The sequence below is a fragment of the Trichomycterus rosablanca genome, chromosome 7, assembly GCF_030014385.1.
Source record: "Trichomycterus rosablanca isolate fTriRos1 chromosome 7, fTriRos1.hap1, whole genome shotgun sequence".
Lineage (NCBI taxonomy): Eukaryota > Metazoa > Chordata > Actinopteri > Siluriformes > Trichomycteridae > Trichomycterus > Trichomycterus rosablanca.
The window spans coordinates 6,152,087-6,172,889 of record NC_085994.1 but is presented as its reverse complement, the minus strand read 5'-3'; the positions used below and the strand labels follow the sequence as shown (position 1 = coordinate 6,172,889).

At 38.7% G+C, this 20,803-nt stretch overlaps 1 protein-coding gene across 2 annotated transcripts in view; it reads right to left on the bottom strand.

Annotated features, from left to right (window-relative positions):
* Positions 1-5,955: 5,955 nt before the first annotated feature.
* Positions 5,956-20,803, bottom strand: part of cep120 (centrosomal protein 120) — a 31,226-nt gene continuing 16,378 nt past the window's right edge. For both annotated transcript variants that reach the window (XM_062998309.1, XM_062998310.1), the window contains exons 17-20: positions 19,994-20,116; positions 19,441-19,539; positions 8,234-8,379; positions 5,956-6,611 (exon numbers count right to left, since the gene is read on the bottom strand). In XM_062998309.1, the coding sequence (XP_062854379.1) occupies positions 6,410-6,611; positions 8,234-8,379; positions 19,441-19,539; positions 19,994-20,116 (570 nt within the window). In that variant the 3' untranslated portion in view covers positions 5,956-6,409. The remainder of the gene's footprint in view (positions 6,612-8,233; positions 8,380-19,440; positions 19,540-19,993; positions 20,117-20,803) is intronic.

The window sequence follows — 20,803 nt, the reverse complement described above, 5'->3', positions numbered from 1 at the left end:
TTTGCTATTTTGGCTATTCTTCAATCCATTCGAACAGTAGTTCCACGCTTCCTTCTGCGTCTTTCAGGTTTTGGTTTTCACTTTAAGGCATTTGAGATCATTTTAGCTGAGCAGCCAATAATTTGCTGCACTTCTCTGTATGTTTTTCCCTCTACAATCAACTTTTTAATCAAAGTACGCTGTTCATCAGTACAGTGTCTGGAACAACCCATTTCACCCAGTATTTCAGAAGGAAATGTACTATGACCAATCTGTGCAACATTTGCCACCCTCCTAACTTAAATAAGGGCCAAAATTGACACCCGTTCTTCTGCAGAATGAGTGACTTCACCAATTGAACTCCTCACTGCTATTATTTTGAACAACCCCCTTTCAATCAATGCTTCGATTACTATGATTGGCATGCATGTCCTAATTGTTGGGTTTGTTTTGTTTTCATTACTCTACTACACTTTCAAGTGAATTATTTGCTATGTAGAAATATATTTTCTACTAGAAACAGTGATTTATCAGGTTAATGGTGTTGGACTGCAATTTTTTTGACCACCACTGTACATACATACATACATACATAAATACACACGCGTCTCTAACTGACCGTGTGTCCTGAAAGGGCCCTTGTCACTTGGCGAGCAATATTAAGGCAGATGTAAGAAGTAATACCAGAGCTTTATCTCCTGGTGTGCTTAAGTTGGATGTGCCTACAGGTCTGGAGCAAATATTCTTCATTAAAGTGAACTATGTAGATTTGCTCTCAGGTCCAAGATATACTGCATCTGGTTTTTGCTGGTGGTGGGACCATCTTCCGAGCTTTCCTTAATATGCCAAACGCGCCATGAGGTTTACGTCATACAAAGTTATTCCCAGTGGAGGCCCGATTTATCTCCCAAATGGCAAAAATGGTGAATGAATGATGGGTGAATGAACTTATGGATCACCATGGAACTCATGGTCCACCAGCCCCTCTGTAAATTGGCTTAATTTGCAACAATCTGTACAGTTTGTGTAATGTGACATAAAAAAGATGCCGTGGTCAGTCGCTCAATCAGAAAAGAAAGACCCATCAAAATTTACTACGAACAAACAAAAACGGTCCATGCAGACCTGCTGCTTACTGGATATTTTGTTTGTTTTTCCACAATATATTGTGTTTGCTTCAAAAGTCCAACAGTTTCTGATATTCTCCAACCACTCTTTCCTATTCTGATATGATATGAACATTAACTGACCCACGTCTATATAATTTTATGTGTTGTGGCTGCTGGTTCTAATAAAATGGCAACCAACTGTACTTTCTGTTTAACAGATTGTACTTATGCCTAGGTCAGACTACACGATTTTCACTCGCCGACTGGTCGGTGCTAGATTTCCCGGCTAGGGAGCAACTCGGCGTTTGCTCGAGACCAAAACTTGGTTCTCGATCGCTATGTGTGAACTACTCAACAACTCGATCCAAACTAGAGAGATATCTAGCTTGTCAAATATCTGGATCTGAGTCACACAACTGGCAATGAGTGCTATGTCGAACAGCCAGTGAGAACACAAGATAGTGTGAGGGGAAACGCAGGGGAGGAGTGTAAACAGGTGGAACAGGGGCGTAATATAGTTTATATCAGAATACATCGGCACACACAAGTTTTACAGTATTTCTGACCTTATCGTCCTCTACAAAACACCAACGTTGCATTGCAAAAAATATTTATTAACCTCCAACTCACTATAGAACAATCCCTGCTGTTCGCGTAGCCAAATCCACTAAGATTCATTTATTTTTTTCTCCTTGTTTTTACACTGCACATCAGCGCACAAACTGATTGCTCAGTACTTGTTGACGTGCATTTTTGGACGTGGTATCATTAAACCCCTCGTCACTTCTCGCGTGTTTCCGTGACAAAACGTAGTTTGGGAGACCAGAGAAGCTCGCCTGCGATTTCAGTTGGTGATAGATGGTTTAGTGTGAAACCCCCTATCGCCGATCAGTCATGTAGTGTGAAAGCCACACTGACTTGAAAGACTCCCGATTACAAGAGATCCAGTCGTGTAGTGTGAACTGTACAGCGACCTGACGACTTGGAAAGTCGTGTAGTGTAAACTTGGCATTAGCTGTCTGTTCTTAGGTATAGTGTCTAATAAGTTCTGCAATTTTGATGAGGGTAATGGTGTAGGCGTTTACAATTTTTAGGCCGTCATGAGTTGGTGTGAAAGGATCATTAATAAAAGGCTAAATCATTTACAAGCAAGCCTAAGGAGAATCCCATTAAATTTCTGTAAATACAGAGGGAGGCTAAAATTTAGTTACTTTTTGACACACTAAAAGAGATTTCACATGTACAGGTGTATGCAGTTTGAGACACAGCCAAATGGATGTTCTGGTTTGTATAAACTTGAGTCAATCTGGATAAGGGTGTCTGGCAAATAGCAGAAGTGTGAAAGTATTGTGACAGGTCGGCTGCTATTAAAAATGGCTGAGAATATAATAATGTAAATCAAGACTCGGATACTGAAATACTTGCCATGACTGTGACAAATATGAGCTAGCAAAGTTTAGCAGTTAGATCACTGGCCTGCTCAATTAGAACTAAATGAACTAAATGTTAGACAAACTGCATTTTACGTTCTACATAATGTGTTAAAATACTGACACTATTGGCAGAGCACTGTAAATTTTACAGGCATTAAAACTAGGGCTGTCACACGATTAAAGTTTTTAATCGAGATTAATCACGATTAAAGAACCAAACTAATTGCAATTAAAGAGCCAAATTAATCGCGATTAATTGACTGCAAAAATAACTAGGCAAAATGTGAAGTTATGCACATTTTTATTGTAAGAACATGTTTACCAATAAATAATGTAATAAAATTATAATTAAATTATTAAATCTTAATTATTTTTAGAAAGCCAGCCAGTGCCTATATAGAGTTGTTAACAGTTATTTAAAATGACTGTTCTGTTCACATTATCTGGCAAAAGCGAGGATCTATTCCTGTTAGTAACCCTGCCACTGGAAACAAGCACTCAGGTCCTAATATGAACCATTTCTAAATGCAACACGTATAACGTCATGTCGACCCACATTGCTAACCATGTTAAAGCGTCTACAGTCCATTGCGATCCATTTAACACCAGTGTTTGTAATGTTCCCACAACATGTACAGTTCATGGACTTTCCATCCAAATTCCTCTGAAATAAAGTTAGACTGAGTCTGAGCTCATTTTGCCTGCAACGGGTATCCGTGCACGCAGACGCCCGACGAGACAAATGCAGGCTTTGACCAAAGATGATAATAAAGCGTAAATTAATAACTGTAATTTTGACTAGTGATGATTTCTCACGCTTTTTGAAAACAAAAAGGATTATTTAAAACACCCTATATTTCACAGTATGTAGCAGCAGCAGCTCTAATTTGTAACTCATGACCGCAAACTGGAAAAAAGTCCAGTGTAATCGCTATACAGCATAAACACAATAATGCTGTGTTAAAAAAGCAAATTACCACAGTGACACATGTTTAAAGTGGCACAAACAAAGCCCAATAAAAATCGTTTGAACAAAAATTGTAATCTTGCGATAAAATTTTAACGCGCTAATCGCGTTAGACAGCCCAAATTAAAACAATAAATGAATAATGCATCGGGACTTGGAACTGGAATGAGGTGTGTGTGTGCCAGCTGAGAGGCAGGATCAAGCTGGTCACCGTGTTTCAGATGGACATTAATCCCACAGCCCGGAGTGCAACGTTCTATACATGTGTAGATAGGGCCGTATCTCTATCAGCTGTGTAAGCTGTTGCTGACGGACTGTCCTCGTAAGTGCCTTAAACAAGCTATATGTCATTATCTTCTCCAGCAGCTTCACACAGTAGGATTGCTCTTCACACTCAGATAAAGTGTGCTAGGAATTCCTCTGCACCGCTCAGGGCTGGAGATGGGCGAGCAAAGGCTGCGTGAGGGCATTAGAACTGAGACATTTAGTAATAAGTCTGTGACTGACTGCAAAGTACTCGAGGATGTCAAATTTGAGCCGGATAACATTTGTCTGACATTACCTTCTGTCCACACAGGTGATTTAGCTATGCATTTATGTAACCACCAAAATTAATGAACTTTTGATTGTTTGTTGGTTACATTCATGACAGGAACGATAGTTACTCATAACACAAGATTCATCAGTTCACAAGCTTATATCAAACACAGTCTTGGACAATTTAGTGTCTCCAATTCACCTCACTTGCACATCTTTGGACTGTGGAAGAAAACCGGAGCACCTGGAGGAAACCCACGCGGACACAGGGAGAACATGCAAACTCCACACAGAAAGGACCCGGACCGCCCCACCTGGGGATCGAACCCAGGACCTTCTTGCTGTGAGGCGACAGTGCTACCCACAGAGCCACCGTGCCACCCTATTGTCCTTTTGTACGACGACTTCTAGTGTAACACATCATATAGGTTTTATAAATGATAACCTAGATAACTGTAATGGACCCACCTGCTGTGGAGATCGACAGGAAGACTTGAGATACAGAATCATGCCCATCAGAGGGGGCAGACGATTGATGTGCTGGTTTTTTTTAACTGGCAGTCAACTGCGCCTCTTTGAGATTTAATTTCTCCAGGTGAAGGTTCGTGTATTTAATCATGGTTTCTTCCTCACAGAGTTGCAGGCTCCTCTGTTGGCACTTGTTCTTTTTATCTGAAATCCTCATTCTGGGCTCGATTCGAGCTGGTTGTCTGACGGCGCAGATGCCAGCACCCTTTATCATTTCCTAGCGTTGGAGAACTTATCCTTGTCATGACAGAACAGAACAAATAGTTAACATCTAACAATTTACATTAAATACCTGTTTTTAATTAATCATTATTTCCTGTTTTTTATTTGCATTTTACTTACTGTCCCACCTAGTTTGCAGTTCTTGTACAAAATACCCATTTAGATTAAGACAAAAGCTTCTCCACACACATTAAATCACAGCTAAGCCTAGAATAATCTAAAAGATAAAAGTAATATTTATAATACAGTGGTACCTTGAAACTCAACGTCAGTTGGTTCTGGGAGTGGCGTTGAGTTTCAAGGTATTTTTTCCCATAAGGATGTATGGGAAACCTGTTTGTGTTTCATGGTCCTGTGGACTTGCATATATTTTATGCTAATGTAAAATAATGGGGTTGTTTATGACACTTATACACTGAAAATAACACAAATATAATATGAACACTGAAATAAGAAGCTGATTCTTACAATTTCTCAGAACCTCGAGCTGTAACACAAGTTTAAAAGTGAAACAGTGAGGAAAATCCAGATAAACACAGATACATGTGAAGTTTTCAGAGTGAATCTGATGGTTATTCCATTCGTCTCATATTCACACTTTGAAACTCAACGCCCTTCATCGAGAAATTTGTACCCTTAAACTCAACGTGTTCAGTTTGTTTTTTAATACATTTATCAAAGATTTTGAGTTTAGGGGACGTTGAGTTACAAGGTACCATTGTACTACTAATAGTCCTGTTAGCATAATGACATTTTAACTGAAAACCTAAATATGAATATTTGAGGTTTACTGATAGTAATGTTAAAAAGAACAGCCAATTATTATAATTAAATACAGTTTCTGTCTGCCTTAAAGATTGTTTCATGTCTTTCTATAGCTTTATTTTCACAAACAGTAACTTTTTACTCCACAGCACACTGTAATCTGATGGTTGAAAAGTTAAAAAAATTGCTGTATAAGACTTTCCAGAGCAACTGTTGTGCATGAAGAATGCCACGTCTTAGTGTGTTGTTTTATCTACTGATAAAATAATATAATTTATTTTATATACTGCAGCATGCATAGGATTTTGGAATCTACAGGGTGATCATCTGAATCCCAACTGGCTCAACTAACTGGTAACGACACAATGACCCATGTGACAGGTCTAACAGGTTTAGTCAAAGCAAATTTCTCGGATAAAAAAAGCAATAAATTATTTATTAGACGAACAGAAAGAGAAGAAACAATAAAAAACAGCACACGAACGTATACACCATACAATAAACAGAGACAATGTCTGTAAATACATGAACTGTGTATTATTATTAATGGGACTATTTCTTGAGAGATAGCGCCGCCTGCTGTCATCTCATTCACACTCACTGAAACCACAGGCATGATCTCCACAGCAAACCGTGCACACGGGCACCCGCACTAGAGCATGTGCACACACACTCACGCTCATTTAAAATGAATTAAAATAATTTAAAAAAAAATGAAAGAATTACCAAAATACTCTATTATATACTCTATATCATTTGGGAATGTTACGTTTCCTATGACCCCCAGCAATGCTGTTCTAATGTTGCTACTACAACAGTATTAATGCTTGTTTTGTTGCATTGTCTGTAAAATAATGACAGTTCTTATCTCAGCTGACATGTCTGTTGGTCATGGTCTCTTGAATCTGCCTGTTGAGTTCAGCTATGATCCGGTCCTCGTGTGTGTACACGCCCGTACGCAGCAGTGTGTCTCTCTCCTCCAACAGCCGACTCAGATGCTCATCAGCGCTCTCATTCAGGGATACACCGGCTGGCTCGTTCCATGTTTTCTTCTCATCCTGCTGCTTTAACCTACACAAAAATATTACAATTAAAGTACTGCAAACCATAAAGTATCCAAACAATATATACATAACAGCATATATAAAGAGTTACAGGTCACACAATTACAAAAAAAATAAATGGTTTACATTTTTTTTAAGAATAATAAAGTAAATTCAAGTAAATCAGTGAATATTTATATAGTTTTGAAGCAATTTGGAGTCCTATCTGGATTTATCACAACCACAAGCCATTACATTCGAATCAAACAATTAAAATTTATATAAAAAAATTTTTTATTGACACAAGACATAAGACCAACCAGTGTTTCTACCCACACTGAAATAAAATCTTGATAATGCTGCTTACCTAAACATGCCTACATTAAAATCAATTTGGCTTTTTAGATAGATAGATACTTTAATAATCCCGAAGGAAATTAAGGCCTCAGTAGCAAGTTACATAAATCAAAAGTCAAAAGTAATAGTACACACTACAGAGATTCACATTATACAAACAAGTATCTGTATAGTAACAGCACACTACAACAACAGGACCTGAGGGTAGATATGGAGGTGATTATTTCGATTTACATCATAAGGCTGGTATAGATTGTAAGTAACAGCTGTAAAATATAAATTTTAAAGTAAATTATAAAGTGAACTACAGTACAAATATTAAAAATGTGCAGACGGATGTACAAAAAGGTGCAGATCTGCACACACACGTGCTCACCCACATACATAGATAGATACATGTGCCACAAATCTGTTACATTCAGTCTTCAGTTCCTCCCCACCTGCTGTGCATAGAGTTAAAGAGCCTAATGGCTTTTGCTGCTCCTGTTAGGGGTCACCACAGTAAATAATTCGTATACATATTTGATTTGGCAGTTTTTATGCCTTTCCTGACACAACCCTCCTATTTATCAGGGCTTGGGACTGGCACTAAGGGTGCACTGTTCCTTCAATAGCTAGGTTCATGTTATAACATGCAGCTTCTGTATTTATAAGCCCGGCCTGGGATTTAAACTCCCGGAACTCACGTCACACAACCTCACAAAATCAATTTAATTCACAAATGTCTATTTGTTCTTTTTCAATTTTGTTTGAAAGTATGCATTAAAAAAAAAGTAAACAGAAAAAAGTGAGAATCTTAAGGTCTAAACTTTCTAACAATAACCAGAAAAATTCCACACACAGAAATGAATAAAGCAATATTCAATATTTAAAAACACAGATTTAAAGGGATGTGTTTACATGTTTATACAATTACTTTCTGACAAAATAAATTAAGGAAGAAAATAATAATATAATGGCACTGGATACATTCATTCATCTGTTATTACAATTTGTGTTTATAAGTTTGGCTTTGTGAAGGATGGAGGCACCAACTACAACAACGTTCAGTTCTGCATAAGCTATCAACTCTTGTTGAAATTTTGCATAATGAAACAAGTGTGTACTGCATAACACAATGAAGCACACACACTCACCTTCATATACTACACATTCACTTTGAATATACCCAATATGCCTATTTTTTTGGCTTCATTTCCTTAATTTTCAATTTTAGTGGCTGATTTATGCAACCAGGTAACCAGAACTGCAGCGGTTAGATTTCATACTGATGGTTTGAGTGGTTGCTTGTACCTGTTCAGCTCGTTGCGAATGTCCTCGAGCTCATGTTTCTCGTTCTTGACAGCTTCCTTTTCCTCGGCTGCCAGATACCGCAGCCTCATGTGCTCTAGTTCTTGCTGCTGCTTCTTCAGCCGTGTCATGGCATTCTCTTGTTCTCTCTAGAAAACGAAAACAGTAATGAGAAGGACAGATTTAACCCATCTTACAGGTCCTATCTGACCATAAAGTGTGCAGTACTTTAAAACTTAGGAACCACTAAGTTATATATATATATATATATATATATATATATATATATATATATATATATATATATATATATATACAGTGTATCACAAAAGTGAGTACACCCCTCACATTTCTGCAGATATTTAATTATATCTTTTCATGGGACAACACTGACAAAATGACACTGACACAATGAAAAGTAGTCTGTGTGCAGCTTATATAACAGTGTAAATTTATTCTTCCCTCAAAATAACTCAATATACAGCCATTAATGTCTAAACCACCGGCAACAAAAGTGAGTACACCCCTAAGAGACTACACCCCTAAATGTCCAAATTGAGCACTGCTTGTCATTTTCCCTCCAAAATGTCATGTGATTTGTTAGTGTTACTAGGTCTCAGGTGTGCATAGGGAGCAGGTGTGTAGTACAGCTCTCACACTCTCTCATACTGGTCACTGAAAGTTCCAACATGGCACCTCATGGCAAAGAACTCTCTGAGGATCTTAAAAGACGAATTGTTGCGCTACATGAAGATGGCCAAGGCTACAAGAAGATTGCCAACACCCTGAAACTGAGCTGCAGCACAGTGGCCAAGATCATCCAGCGTTTTAAAAGAGCAGGGTCCACTCAGAACAGACCTCGCGTTGGTCGTCCAAAGAAGCTGAGTGCACGTGCTCAGCGTCACATCCAACTGCTGTCTTTGAAAGATAGGCGCAGGAGTGCTGTCAGCATTGCTGCAGAGATTGAAAAGGTGGGGGGTCAGCCTGTCAGTGCTCAGACCATACGCCGCACACTACATCAAATTGGTCTGCATGGCTGTCACCCCAGAAGGAAGCCTCTTCTGAAGTCTCTACACAAGAAAGCCCGCAAACAGTTTGCTGAAGACATGTCAACAAAGGACATGGATTACTGGAACCATGTCCTATGGTCTGATGAGACCAAGATTAATTTGTTTGGTTCAGATGGTCTCAAGCATGTGTGGCGGCAATCAGGTGAGGAGTACAAAGATAAGTGTGTCATGCCTACAGTCAAGCATGGTGGTGGGAATGCCATGGTCTGGGGCTGCATGAGTGCAGCAGGTGTTGGGGAGTTACATTTCATTGAGGGACACATGAACTCCAATATGTACTGTGAAATACTGAAGCAGAGCATGATCCCCTCCCTCCGGAAACTGGGTCGCAGGGCAGTGTTCCAGCATGATAATGACCCCAAACACACCTCTAAGACGACCACTGCTTTATTGAAGAGGCTGAGGGTAAAGGTGATGGACTGGCCAAGCATGTCTCCAGACCTAAACCCAATAGAACATCTTTGGGGCATCCTCAAGCGGAAGGTGGAGGAGCGCAAAGTCTCGAATATCCGCCAGCTCCGTGATGTCGTCATGGAGGAGTGGAAAAGCATTCCAGTGGCAACCTGTGAAGCTCTGGTAAACTCCATGCCCAGGAGAGTTAAGGCAGTTCTGGGAAATAATGGTGGCCACACAAAATATTGACACCTTAGGAACTTTCACTAAGGGGTGTACTCACTTTTGTTGCCGGTGGTTTAGACATTAATGGCTGTATATTGAGTTATTTTGAGGGAAGAATAAATTTACACTGTTATATAAGCTGCACACAGACTACTTTTCATTGTGTCAAAGTGTCATTTTGTCAGTGTTGTCCCATGAAAAGATATACTTAAATATCTGCAGAAATGTGAGCGGTGTACTCACTTTTGTGATACACTGTTATATATATATATATATATATATATATATATATAATATCTCTCTAAGTGTGTATATATATATATATATATATATATAATATCTCTCTAAGTGTGTGTATATATATATATATGTATACTGTATATGTATATGTGTGTGTATATATGTGTGTGTATATATATACAGTGTATCACAAAAGTGAGTACACCACTCACATTTCTGCAAATATTTTATTATATATTTTCATGGGACAACACTATAGAAATAAAACTTGGATATAACTTAGAGTAGTCAGTGTACAGCTTGTATAGCAGTGTAGATTTACTGTCTTCTGAAAATAATTCAACACACAGCCATTAATGTCTAAATAGCTGGCAACATAAGTGAGTACACCTCACAGTGAACATGTCCAAATTGTGCCCAAAGTGTCAATATTTTGTGTGACCACCATTATTATCCAGCACTGCCTTAACCCTCCTGGAGCATGGAATTCACCAGAGCTGCACAGGTTGCTACTGGAATCCTCTTCCACTCCTCCATGATGACATCATGGAGCTGGTGGATGTTAGACACCTTGAACTGCTCCACCTTCCACTTGAGGATGCGCCACAGGTGCTCAATTGGGTTTAGTCCATCACCTTTACCTTCAGCTTCCTCAGCAAGGCAGTTGTCATCTTGGAGGTTGTGTTTGGGGTCGTTATCCTGTTGGAAAACTGCCATGACTGCCAGTTTTCGAAGGGAGGGGATCATGCTCTGTTTCAGAATGTCACAGTACATGTTGGAATTCATGTTTCCCTCAATGAACCGCAGCTCCCCAGTGCCAGCAACACTCATGCAGCCCAAGACCATGATGCTACCACCACCATGCTTGACTGTAGGCAAGATACAGTTGTCTTGGTACTTCTCACCAGGGCGCCGCCACACATGCTGGACACCATCTGAGCCAAACAAGTTTATCTTGGTCTCGTCAGACCACAGGGCATTCCAGTAATCCATGTTCTTGGACTGCTTGTTTTCAGCAAACTGTTTGCGGGCTTTCTTGTGCGTCAGCTTCCTTCTGGGATGACGACCATGCAGACCGAGTTGATGCAGTGTCCGGCGTATGGTCTGAGCACTGACAGGCTGACCTCCCACATCTTCAACCTCTGCAGAAATGCTGGCAGCACTCATGTGTCTATTTTTTAAAGCCAACCTCTGGATATGACGCCGAACACATGGACTCGACTTCTTTGGTCGACCCTGGCGAAGCCTGTTCCGAGTGGAACCTGTCCTGGAAACCGCTGTATGACCTTGGCCACCATGCTGTAGCTCAGTTTCAGGGTGTTAGCAATCTTCTTATAGCCCAGGCCATCTTTGTGGAGAGCAACAATTCTATTTCTCACATCCTCAGAGAGTTCTTTGCCATGAGGTGCCATGTTGAATATCCAGTGGCCAGTATGAGAGAATTGTACCCAAAACACAAAATTTAACAGCCCTGCTCCCCATTTACACCTGGGACCTTGACACATGACACCAGGGAGGGACAACGACACATTTGGGCACAATTTGGACATGTTCGCTGTGGGGTGTACTCACTTATGTTGCCAGCCATTTAGACATTAATGGCTGTGTGTTGAGTTATTTTGAGAAGACAGTAAATCTACACTGCTATACAAGCTGTACACTGACTACTCTAAGTTATATCCAAGTTTCATGTCTATAGTGTTGTCCCATGAAAAGATATAATGAAATATTTGCAGAAATGTGAGGGGTGTACTCACTTTTGTGATACACTGTATATATACACACACACATATATATACACATATATACATATATATATATATATATATATATATATATATATATATATATATATACATACATATATATATATACATATATATACATATATATATATATATATATATACAGTGTATCACAAAAGTGAGTACACCCCTCACATTTCTGCAGATATTTAAGTATATCTTTTCATGGGACAACACTGACAAAATGACACTTTGACACAATGAAAAGTAGTCTGTGTGCAGCTTATATAACAGTGTAAATTTATTCTTCCCTCAAAATAACTCCATATACAGCCATTAATGTCTAAACCACCGGCAACAAAAGTGAGTACACCCCTAAGAGACAACACCCCTAAATGTCCAAATTGAGCACTGCTTGTCATTTTCCATCCAAAATGTCATGTGATTTGTTAGTGTTACTAGGTCTCAGGTGTGCATAGGGAGCAGGTGTGTTCAATTTAGTAGTACAGCTCTCACACTCTCTCATACTGGTCACTGAAAGTTCCAACATGGCACCTCATGGCAAAGAACTCTCTGAGGATCTTAAAAGACGAATTGTTGCGCTACATGAAGATGGCCAAGGCTACAAGAAGATTGCCAACACCCTGAAACTGAGCTGCAGCACAGTGGCCAAGATCATCCAGCGTTTTAAAAGAGCAGGGTCCACTCAGAACAGACCTCGCGTTGGTCGTCCAAAGAAGCTGAGTGCACGTGCTCAGCGTCACATCCAACTGCTGTCTTTGAAAGATAGGCGCAGGAGTGCTGTCAGCATTGCTGCAGAGATTGAAAAGGTGGGGGGTCAGCCTGTCAGTGCTCAGACCATACGCCGCACACTACATCAAATTGGTCTGCATGGCTGTCACCCCAGAAGGAAGCCTCTTCTGAAGTCTCTACACAAGAAAGCCCGCAAACAGTTTGCTGAAGACATGTCAACAAAGGACATGGATTACTGGAACCATGTCCTATGGTCTGATGAGACCAAGATTAATTTGTTTGGTTCAGATGGTCTCAAGCATGTGTGGCGGCAATCAGGTGAGGAGTACAAAGATAAGTGTGTCATGCCTACAGTCAAGCATGGTGGTGGGAATGCCATGGTCTGGGGCTGCATAAGTGCAGCAGGTGTTGGGGAGTTACATTTCATTGAGGGACACATGAACTCCAATATGTACTGTGAAATACTGAAGCAGAGCATGATCCCCTCCCTCCGGAAACTGGGTCGCAGGGCAGTGTTCCAGCATGATAATGACCCCAAACACACCTCTAAGACGACCACTGCTTTATTGAAGAGGCTGAGGGTAAAGGTGATGGACTGGCCAAGCATGTCTCCAGACCTAAACCCAATATAACATCTTTGGGGCATCCTCAAGCGGAAGGTGAAGGAGCGCAAAGTCTCGAATATCCGCCACCTCCGTGATGTCGTCATGGAGGAGTGGAAAAGCATTCCAGTGGCAACCTGTGAAGCTCTGGTAAACTCCATGCCCAGGAGAGTTAAGGCAGTTCTGGGAAATAATGGTGGCCACACAAAATATTGACACTTCAGGAACTTTCACTAAGGGGTGTACTCACTTTTGTTGCCGGTGGTTTAGACATTAATGGCTGTATATTGAGTTATTTTGAGGGAAGAATAAATTTACACTGTTATATAAGCTGCACACAGACTACTTTTCATTGTGTCAAAGTGTCATTTTGTCAGTGTTGTCCCATGAAAAGATATACTTAAATATCTGCAGAAATGTGAGGGGTGTACTCACTTTTGTGATACACTGTATATATATATATATATATACATATATACATATATATACACACTTAGAGAGATATTATATATATATATATATAATATACTGAGAGATGATTTAAAAGGTAGTAATTTTAAGCTAAGCATTTTATTTATATATATATATAAATATATTTATATTTATATATATAAATATATTAAATCATCTCTCAAGGGTATCACTAGTAAATATAAGTCTGTAGTGGCAGATAACACTCCAACGTTTCCTTTCGTCTTTCTGTTTTAAGCAGACTAACGTTTGACTAAGGCTTTATTGGAACACTGACTTGACTTCAAGATGTCAGAATACACTATTTTCAAGAGCTTTTGTATAACAAAGTCTACAAAGAATGATCACTGTGCATGTTAAGGCCTCAACCTGCAGCCATCTTATATCCATCATAAAATGCATCCCTACATCAATAAACGTCCAGGATACTGACAGTTACACGTTCTCACTTAAGTACTATGGAGAAATACTACACAGTTCCAGTTAAATAGCTCTTTAATTTAATGTGACCTTCAGATCTGGCCAGATAATGAGAGGCTGCTGAAATGTGAGGCTTAAATTGCCTTGATGGTCCTGTAGCACCATTAAGAAACCACACATCAATAATCTGACTCATTTGTTGACATAAAAAAGCCAGAGTGAATGTTCAAGCATGTTCTTCTATAAAGAGTCTGACTTGGCTTAGTTTTAACATTGACTTGATATGTTTAGATATAATCTAATTTAATTTAGCATTTTCATGGAGCATTAGATGCCAATTATACATTTGCAGGAACCTAAATTGCTAGAAAAACAAACCAACCAAGACGTAGTCATGTCATTTATAGCCAAACATATGCTGAAGAAAAACAGTAAAATATTTATCCCTGAGATTTTATTAAGGTCCCGGGGGTCCAAGTGTTTCCTTTGCTACCTGTGGTTAATAGCTAAACAAAGTGTTTCCAGAGGCCTAAACTGACAGCAAGACATGTGTGGCAACAAGAAGAACTAACCAGCACATAAGTAATCATTAAAGATCTTGATTAATTGTGTACAAGCATATTTTGGGTTGCCTTAACCTAGGGGTGATGGAGAGGCAAGAAAGTAGCCGAGTGACCAATGAACGACCCGTGGCTCTCCTCCAAAAAGGGTCAGACAAGAGGACCCATTTGATGGAAAAAGCTTCCAGACCACAGCTCAACTGTAGTTTTTCATTATGGAGTGAGAAGACAAGAAAACCTCAAGCACCGGGGAATTTCATGGTATTTAAACTGACAAAATATTTCTGACAAAGGCAGAAGATATTATCAGAGTTGCTTGGGAATGTACACTGATTTCAAGAAGTGTTATGTAGCCTTAATTTATTTTATTTCCTCTGAGCAATTATATCCTAATGCACATTTAAAAAAAAAACTTATTTACAACTTATTTAAAAGTCTTTCACCTGTTCTTACAGCTCACTGTGTGGTTCATTTATACAAAACTGAAATTGGGTCATTCCTGGGATTTGGTGCCTTGTGGACCTTAAAACTTTTTGAAAATGAAACACTGTTTTAATTTGTTTTTCATGTTTTATTATAAAAAGGATGTGTTATACTTTTCCAAACTAATATTGGTCAAGCTAAATTACACATGAACGTCATATACACTGTGACGTCCAGCCTGTTACGTATTAGGTCGTAACAGGGTGGACCATAACAGGATGGACATTCTGACATAAAATTAGCCATTAGTTAGCGAGTGAGCAAAACCATGCTAGCATAAAAGTGAATTCAGACAAAGAATTCTCTGCTTTTTAGTATGATTATTTTTAAAATTATCAAATCATATTGCTTTTTCTCATATATCCCATAACAGGGTGGACGTGTTATGGTTGACCATATAAGACTTTTAGGATAAAATGTGAAAAAAAACAACATTAAAATGAGGAGTTTAATAAGCCGCTCATCTTCCACAGTTGTTTTCCCTCCAAAACGATCATGTGAGCTCCAGGAAATGATGTCAGTATGTAAAACAGTTCTTCATTTTAAGAGACAGTAGTAAGAAATAACAGGGTGGACGGCAACTTGAGGGACGTGTGAAAAAACCCTCATAATCAGCAATAAAATCAAACTCAAAGAAAAAAAAATCCAAGGTTTAGAGGGACTTAATCAAACCTTTTAAACAGTATTGAAAGACTGAGATATTTTCATGATTAAACCTCATATACCATCACTAAATCAGAATGTACAGCACTGGGGACATGGGAAAACCTCTGCTATCTAACAGATAAAAACAGTGTAAAATGTATACAGTATTTGTGGGGGGGCAGAAAACATTGTGTTTAGTATTTGAAAGTGTTCATTATTTCAGTAAGATGTTTAGAAATTGTGTTATTTAAAATGTACTTAAGTACTGGGGACGCAAAAGGCACCGAATTGTAGGAATGACCCAATTACTTGATGTCTTGTAAAATTAAATAAAATTAAAATTCTTTTTTGGCATATCCTGTTGTTTGGAAATTTGGCTCAGAGCGCAGGTTCAGCCAGATTATGGTGCCCCTGTAGCCAAGAGGGTAAAGAGCCATTCTCAAGAGCCCAACAGTGCCAGGATTTGAATCTTTTCCCATGCTCTACCCACTAATCTACCACTGTCGATTTCATACACTGTAAAAGAATGAATTAATTAATGAAAAAATGTTTAAAGCTATTATGCGAGAGCAATGTAATCTGTACAACTAAAAGCATATGAGCGCTGTGGTTTACATTACACCTGTATGTTTTTTAATATTCACCCCTAAAAATTCATGGTACTTTCCAAAAAACTTTTATTGTAAATGTCCCAGTACCCCTCGCTGCTATACTACTTACACTACATGGGTGGTCATGACCAGCACATTGAATTTCGCTGGCGATTAAAGTGAGGCTTGGGCAGTGGGCACCTTCCTAAGAAGTGTCTGTGACTATAATGTGTATGGGTTTACTGTATCAGGCCCAGCTAATAATCCAAAGCTCTAGGCTATAGATTTAACTTTTTCAACTGCTGGATAATAATGAATATACTGGGATTCATGAAAATATTAGCAGTATATATATATATATATATATATACACACCGATCAGCCATAACATTAAAACCACCTCCTTGTTTCTACACTCACTGTCTATTTTATCAGCTCCACTTACCATATAGAAGCACTTTGTAGTTCTACAACTAAAACAAAAACATGCTTTGTTAGCCCCCTTTCATGCTGTTCTTCAATGGTCAAGACTCTCCCAGGTCCACCACAGAGTAGGTATTATTTAGGTGGTGGATCATTCTCAGCACTGCACTGACATGGTGGTGTTTGTGTGTGTTGTGCTGGTATGAGTGGATCAGACACAGCAGCGCTGATGGACTGAGAATAGTCCACCAACCAAAAATATGATGACCAACTCAAACAGCAGCAATAGATGAGCGATTGTCTCTGACTTTACATCTACAAGGTGGACCAACTAGGTAGGAGTGTCTAATAGAGTGGACAGTGAGTGGACACGGTATTTAAAAACTCCAGCAGCACTGCTGTGTCTGATCCACTCATACCAGCACAACACACCCTAACACACCACCACCATGTCAGTGTCACTGCAGTGCTGAGAATGATCCACCACCCAAATAATACCTGCTCTGTGGTGGTCCTGTGGGGGTCCTGACCATTAAAGAACAGGGTGAAAGCAGGTTATAAAAGTATGTAGAGAAACAGATGGACTACAGTCAGTAATTGTAGAACTACAAAGTGCTTCTATATGGTAAGTGGAGCTGATAAAATGGACAGTGAGTGTAGAAACAAGGAGGTGGTTTTAATGTTATGGCTGATCAGTGCATTACTACAAAAATAATATATTAATCTTTTAACAAGTGACCTTGATTTTGAACAGTTAACGTGCGGACTAAAATTTGGCATAATACAAATTTGATTTATAACCCTCTTTTATATGAAGTTATAGACCTCACTAGTGCACTATTAATCAACTAGTGTTTTCTTAACATACATCTGGCACTTAGGGAAGAGAAAGAAAAAGAGGCTGAGAGAAAAAGACAGCTCAGACTTTCCAGCTGGACTTTGTCTTAAACAGTTATTAGCAAGGCCTGATAAGCTCCTTTGAGTCTGCTGTGTTTACATTAGTATTAGTCTTTACAGGGTTCACTTGAGAAGGAGTTCAGTGTTTCAAAGCAAACAACAAGCTAGCACCGAGCTTACCGTTTCTTACAGTATGCCACACAAGACTTTTCTCAGTTCTGGAAAAGTACAATTTACATTTGGCAGTAGACGCAGTAAGAAATGGCACATTAGTCCTGAGCTGTTTTTTCTCACCATGCACAGTTACTCATGATACAAGATACTTCAGTTTCCTTTGCTTTTGATCCATGGTTATGTTGAGGGATATACTGTATATACTATACATCTCACAAGCAGTGTTCATGCTTTAATAATTGGCCTACACTTAAAACATTTCACATGTGCGAGGGGAAATATGCGAGCGCTAGACTGTAAAAACAACTAATCCTTCTTCATATGCACTTCTTTCCAAAAACTGAGGTCAAGCAAATCCTCATCAACATTGCAACACACAACTTACACGTCTCATATCATTTACTGGTCATATGAGACCTGACCACATGAAGTTACATTTAATTGACTGCAGCTTTGAAATCCTAATCACCAAAATATTTGTTCTAAGTTTAGGTTATTTCATTTGTTTATTATATTATTGTGAGTAATTGGCATTCAATCAAGGATTAGGCCTGCAAAATGGGACAAAACGATGGTGTATTTGATACAGATGTAGTCTAGACTATCTTTGGTGAATTCAAGATCAAATTAACACTGATGATAATGCGGGTTAAGCCCAAGTCATGACTGGACCTAATTTCGAAAGGTTATAAAGCAAAAGCACTAAGTGCAAAAAACATTAATAACATTTATAAAAAGAATAATAATAAATGAATAATTTATTTATTTATTTATTAGGATTTTAATGTCATGTTTTACACACTTTGGTTACATTCATGACAGAAACGCTAGTCACTCATTACACAAGAGTTTACAAGTTTATTATCAAACACAGTCATGGACAATCTAGTGTCTCCAATTCACTTCACTTGCATGTGTGAGATACTGTGAGAGCAAGAACTCCACACAGAAAGGACCCAGACTGCCCCACCTGGGGATCGAACCCCTATTTGCTGTGAGGCGACAGTGCTACCCACTGAGCCACCGTGCCACCCAATAGATAAATAAAAAAAGAAAACACCTAATCTCAAACAACATTAAACCAGAATCTTGGGGGAGCAATAACCATGTCCAAATAATACAGGTAAAAAAAAAAAAGGTCGAACAAGTTCTATCTCTAACGCAGGGTCAGAACTAGACAACCAGTTTATTCTTTATAATTTGGCTAATCTGATTCATGACTGTATGGCATAAATAACATCAGTCAGCAGTGTAACTATAAAATGGTATTTGGTAACTATGTAAACAAATACTTTTTTGAAATGAGAGAAGAAAAGAAATCAAGCAGGAACAAGCTGTAGCCGTGTAAATGTAAAAGACTTCAATTTTTTGTTGACACACAGTGTGTCAAAGTTACAGTTCAGTGAAGGAAGCATTTTGCTTTTTACCCACTAATCCGATATGAGTACAAAATAGTTAAAGAAAACACGCAATGCTTTTATCATTTAACATTTAAAAAAAAGTATTTAAAATGACTCACCTGCTTAAATCTGGCGAGCTCTTTCAGAGCGCGGCCCCACTGCTGCTTGTAATGTAGTTTAGATTTAGTTGTAGATTCCAATTTCCTTTCCAGTTCCGACTTGGAGTGTAACAAACCAAGAACAAGAATATTGTGTACATTAGCAAAGCACATTCAAATCACAACGTTCTTATATTAAAGTAATGATCTGTCTACTTTCATATACACCGATCAGACATAACATTATGACCACCTTCCTACTATTGTGTTGGTCCCCCTTTTGCGGCCTAAACAACCCTGCAACTGTGATGCACTGTGTATTCAGACACCTTTCTATCAGAACCAGCATTAACTTCTTCAGCAATTTGAGCTACAGTAGCTCGTCTGTTGGATCGAACCACACGGGCCAGCCTTCGCTCCACACGTGCATCAATGAGCCTCGGCTGCCCATGACCCTGTCGCCGGTTTACCACTGTGCCTTCCTTGGACCACTTTTGACAGATACTGACCACTGCAGAATCTAACGTTATACACAGCATATTGAAATACAGCACAAAGACGATTGTGAACTAACCTTCTCCAGTCGAAGCAGGTTGATTTCGGACTGTAAATGGATCTCAGGCCGGGTGTTCTGTTGGTCACGATATTGCTGAAATTCTTTTTCCAGGAGTTTGTATTTCTTTTCAGCATCTTTTGACTGTTAAAAAGAAAAAAAAAATCAACATGGAACACAAAATTTAATTACAAAAGCATTTAAAGTGAGAACAAAAATTATTAGCTGCTGGCATGTCTGTATATCCCAATCTGTCAATCATTTCTACTGATTACAGTGAAACATAACCACAAACGTAATAAACAGACATAAATAAATACAACTAATACATATTATTGGAAAAGAAAACCATGTTTAGAGCCTAAAGAATATCTACTCATGTAGAAAATGAGCTAATCAATGCTTCACACTAGCAATTAATATCGCTCAGATCCTTTTATTGATTGACATCATAGTTTATTACTGTTTCTATGAACAGAATAGACTATAGCAAGTTTTGGAATAATCAAGTTACTTTGCAAAAGTTTTGATAGGAGTATATACTGTAGTATGTGGCTATATTTCTTAAAGTAGCATGATGGTTTCTCATACAATGCTGTATGAGGGCTTCACACACATTCACCAGTGGTCTCCAGCCTTGCCCTACACAGGATAGCATAAATCTTTTTACAACATTATGAACAGTAAATAGTGAGACCTAAGACCTAATTTATTTACAATCTCGCATTGAGAAATGTTCTTTATATAGAATATTCTGTGGCTTGAGACAGAGAGCCATGTCCCATTTTTGATGGCAAAGACTGAGCATTTGGTGATTTTTTTTATTTTTTT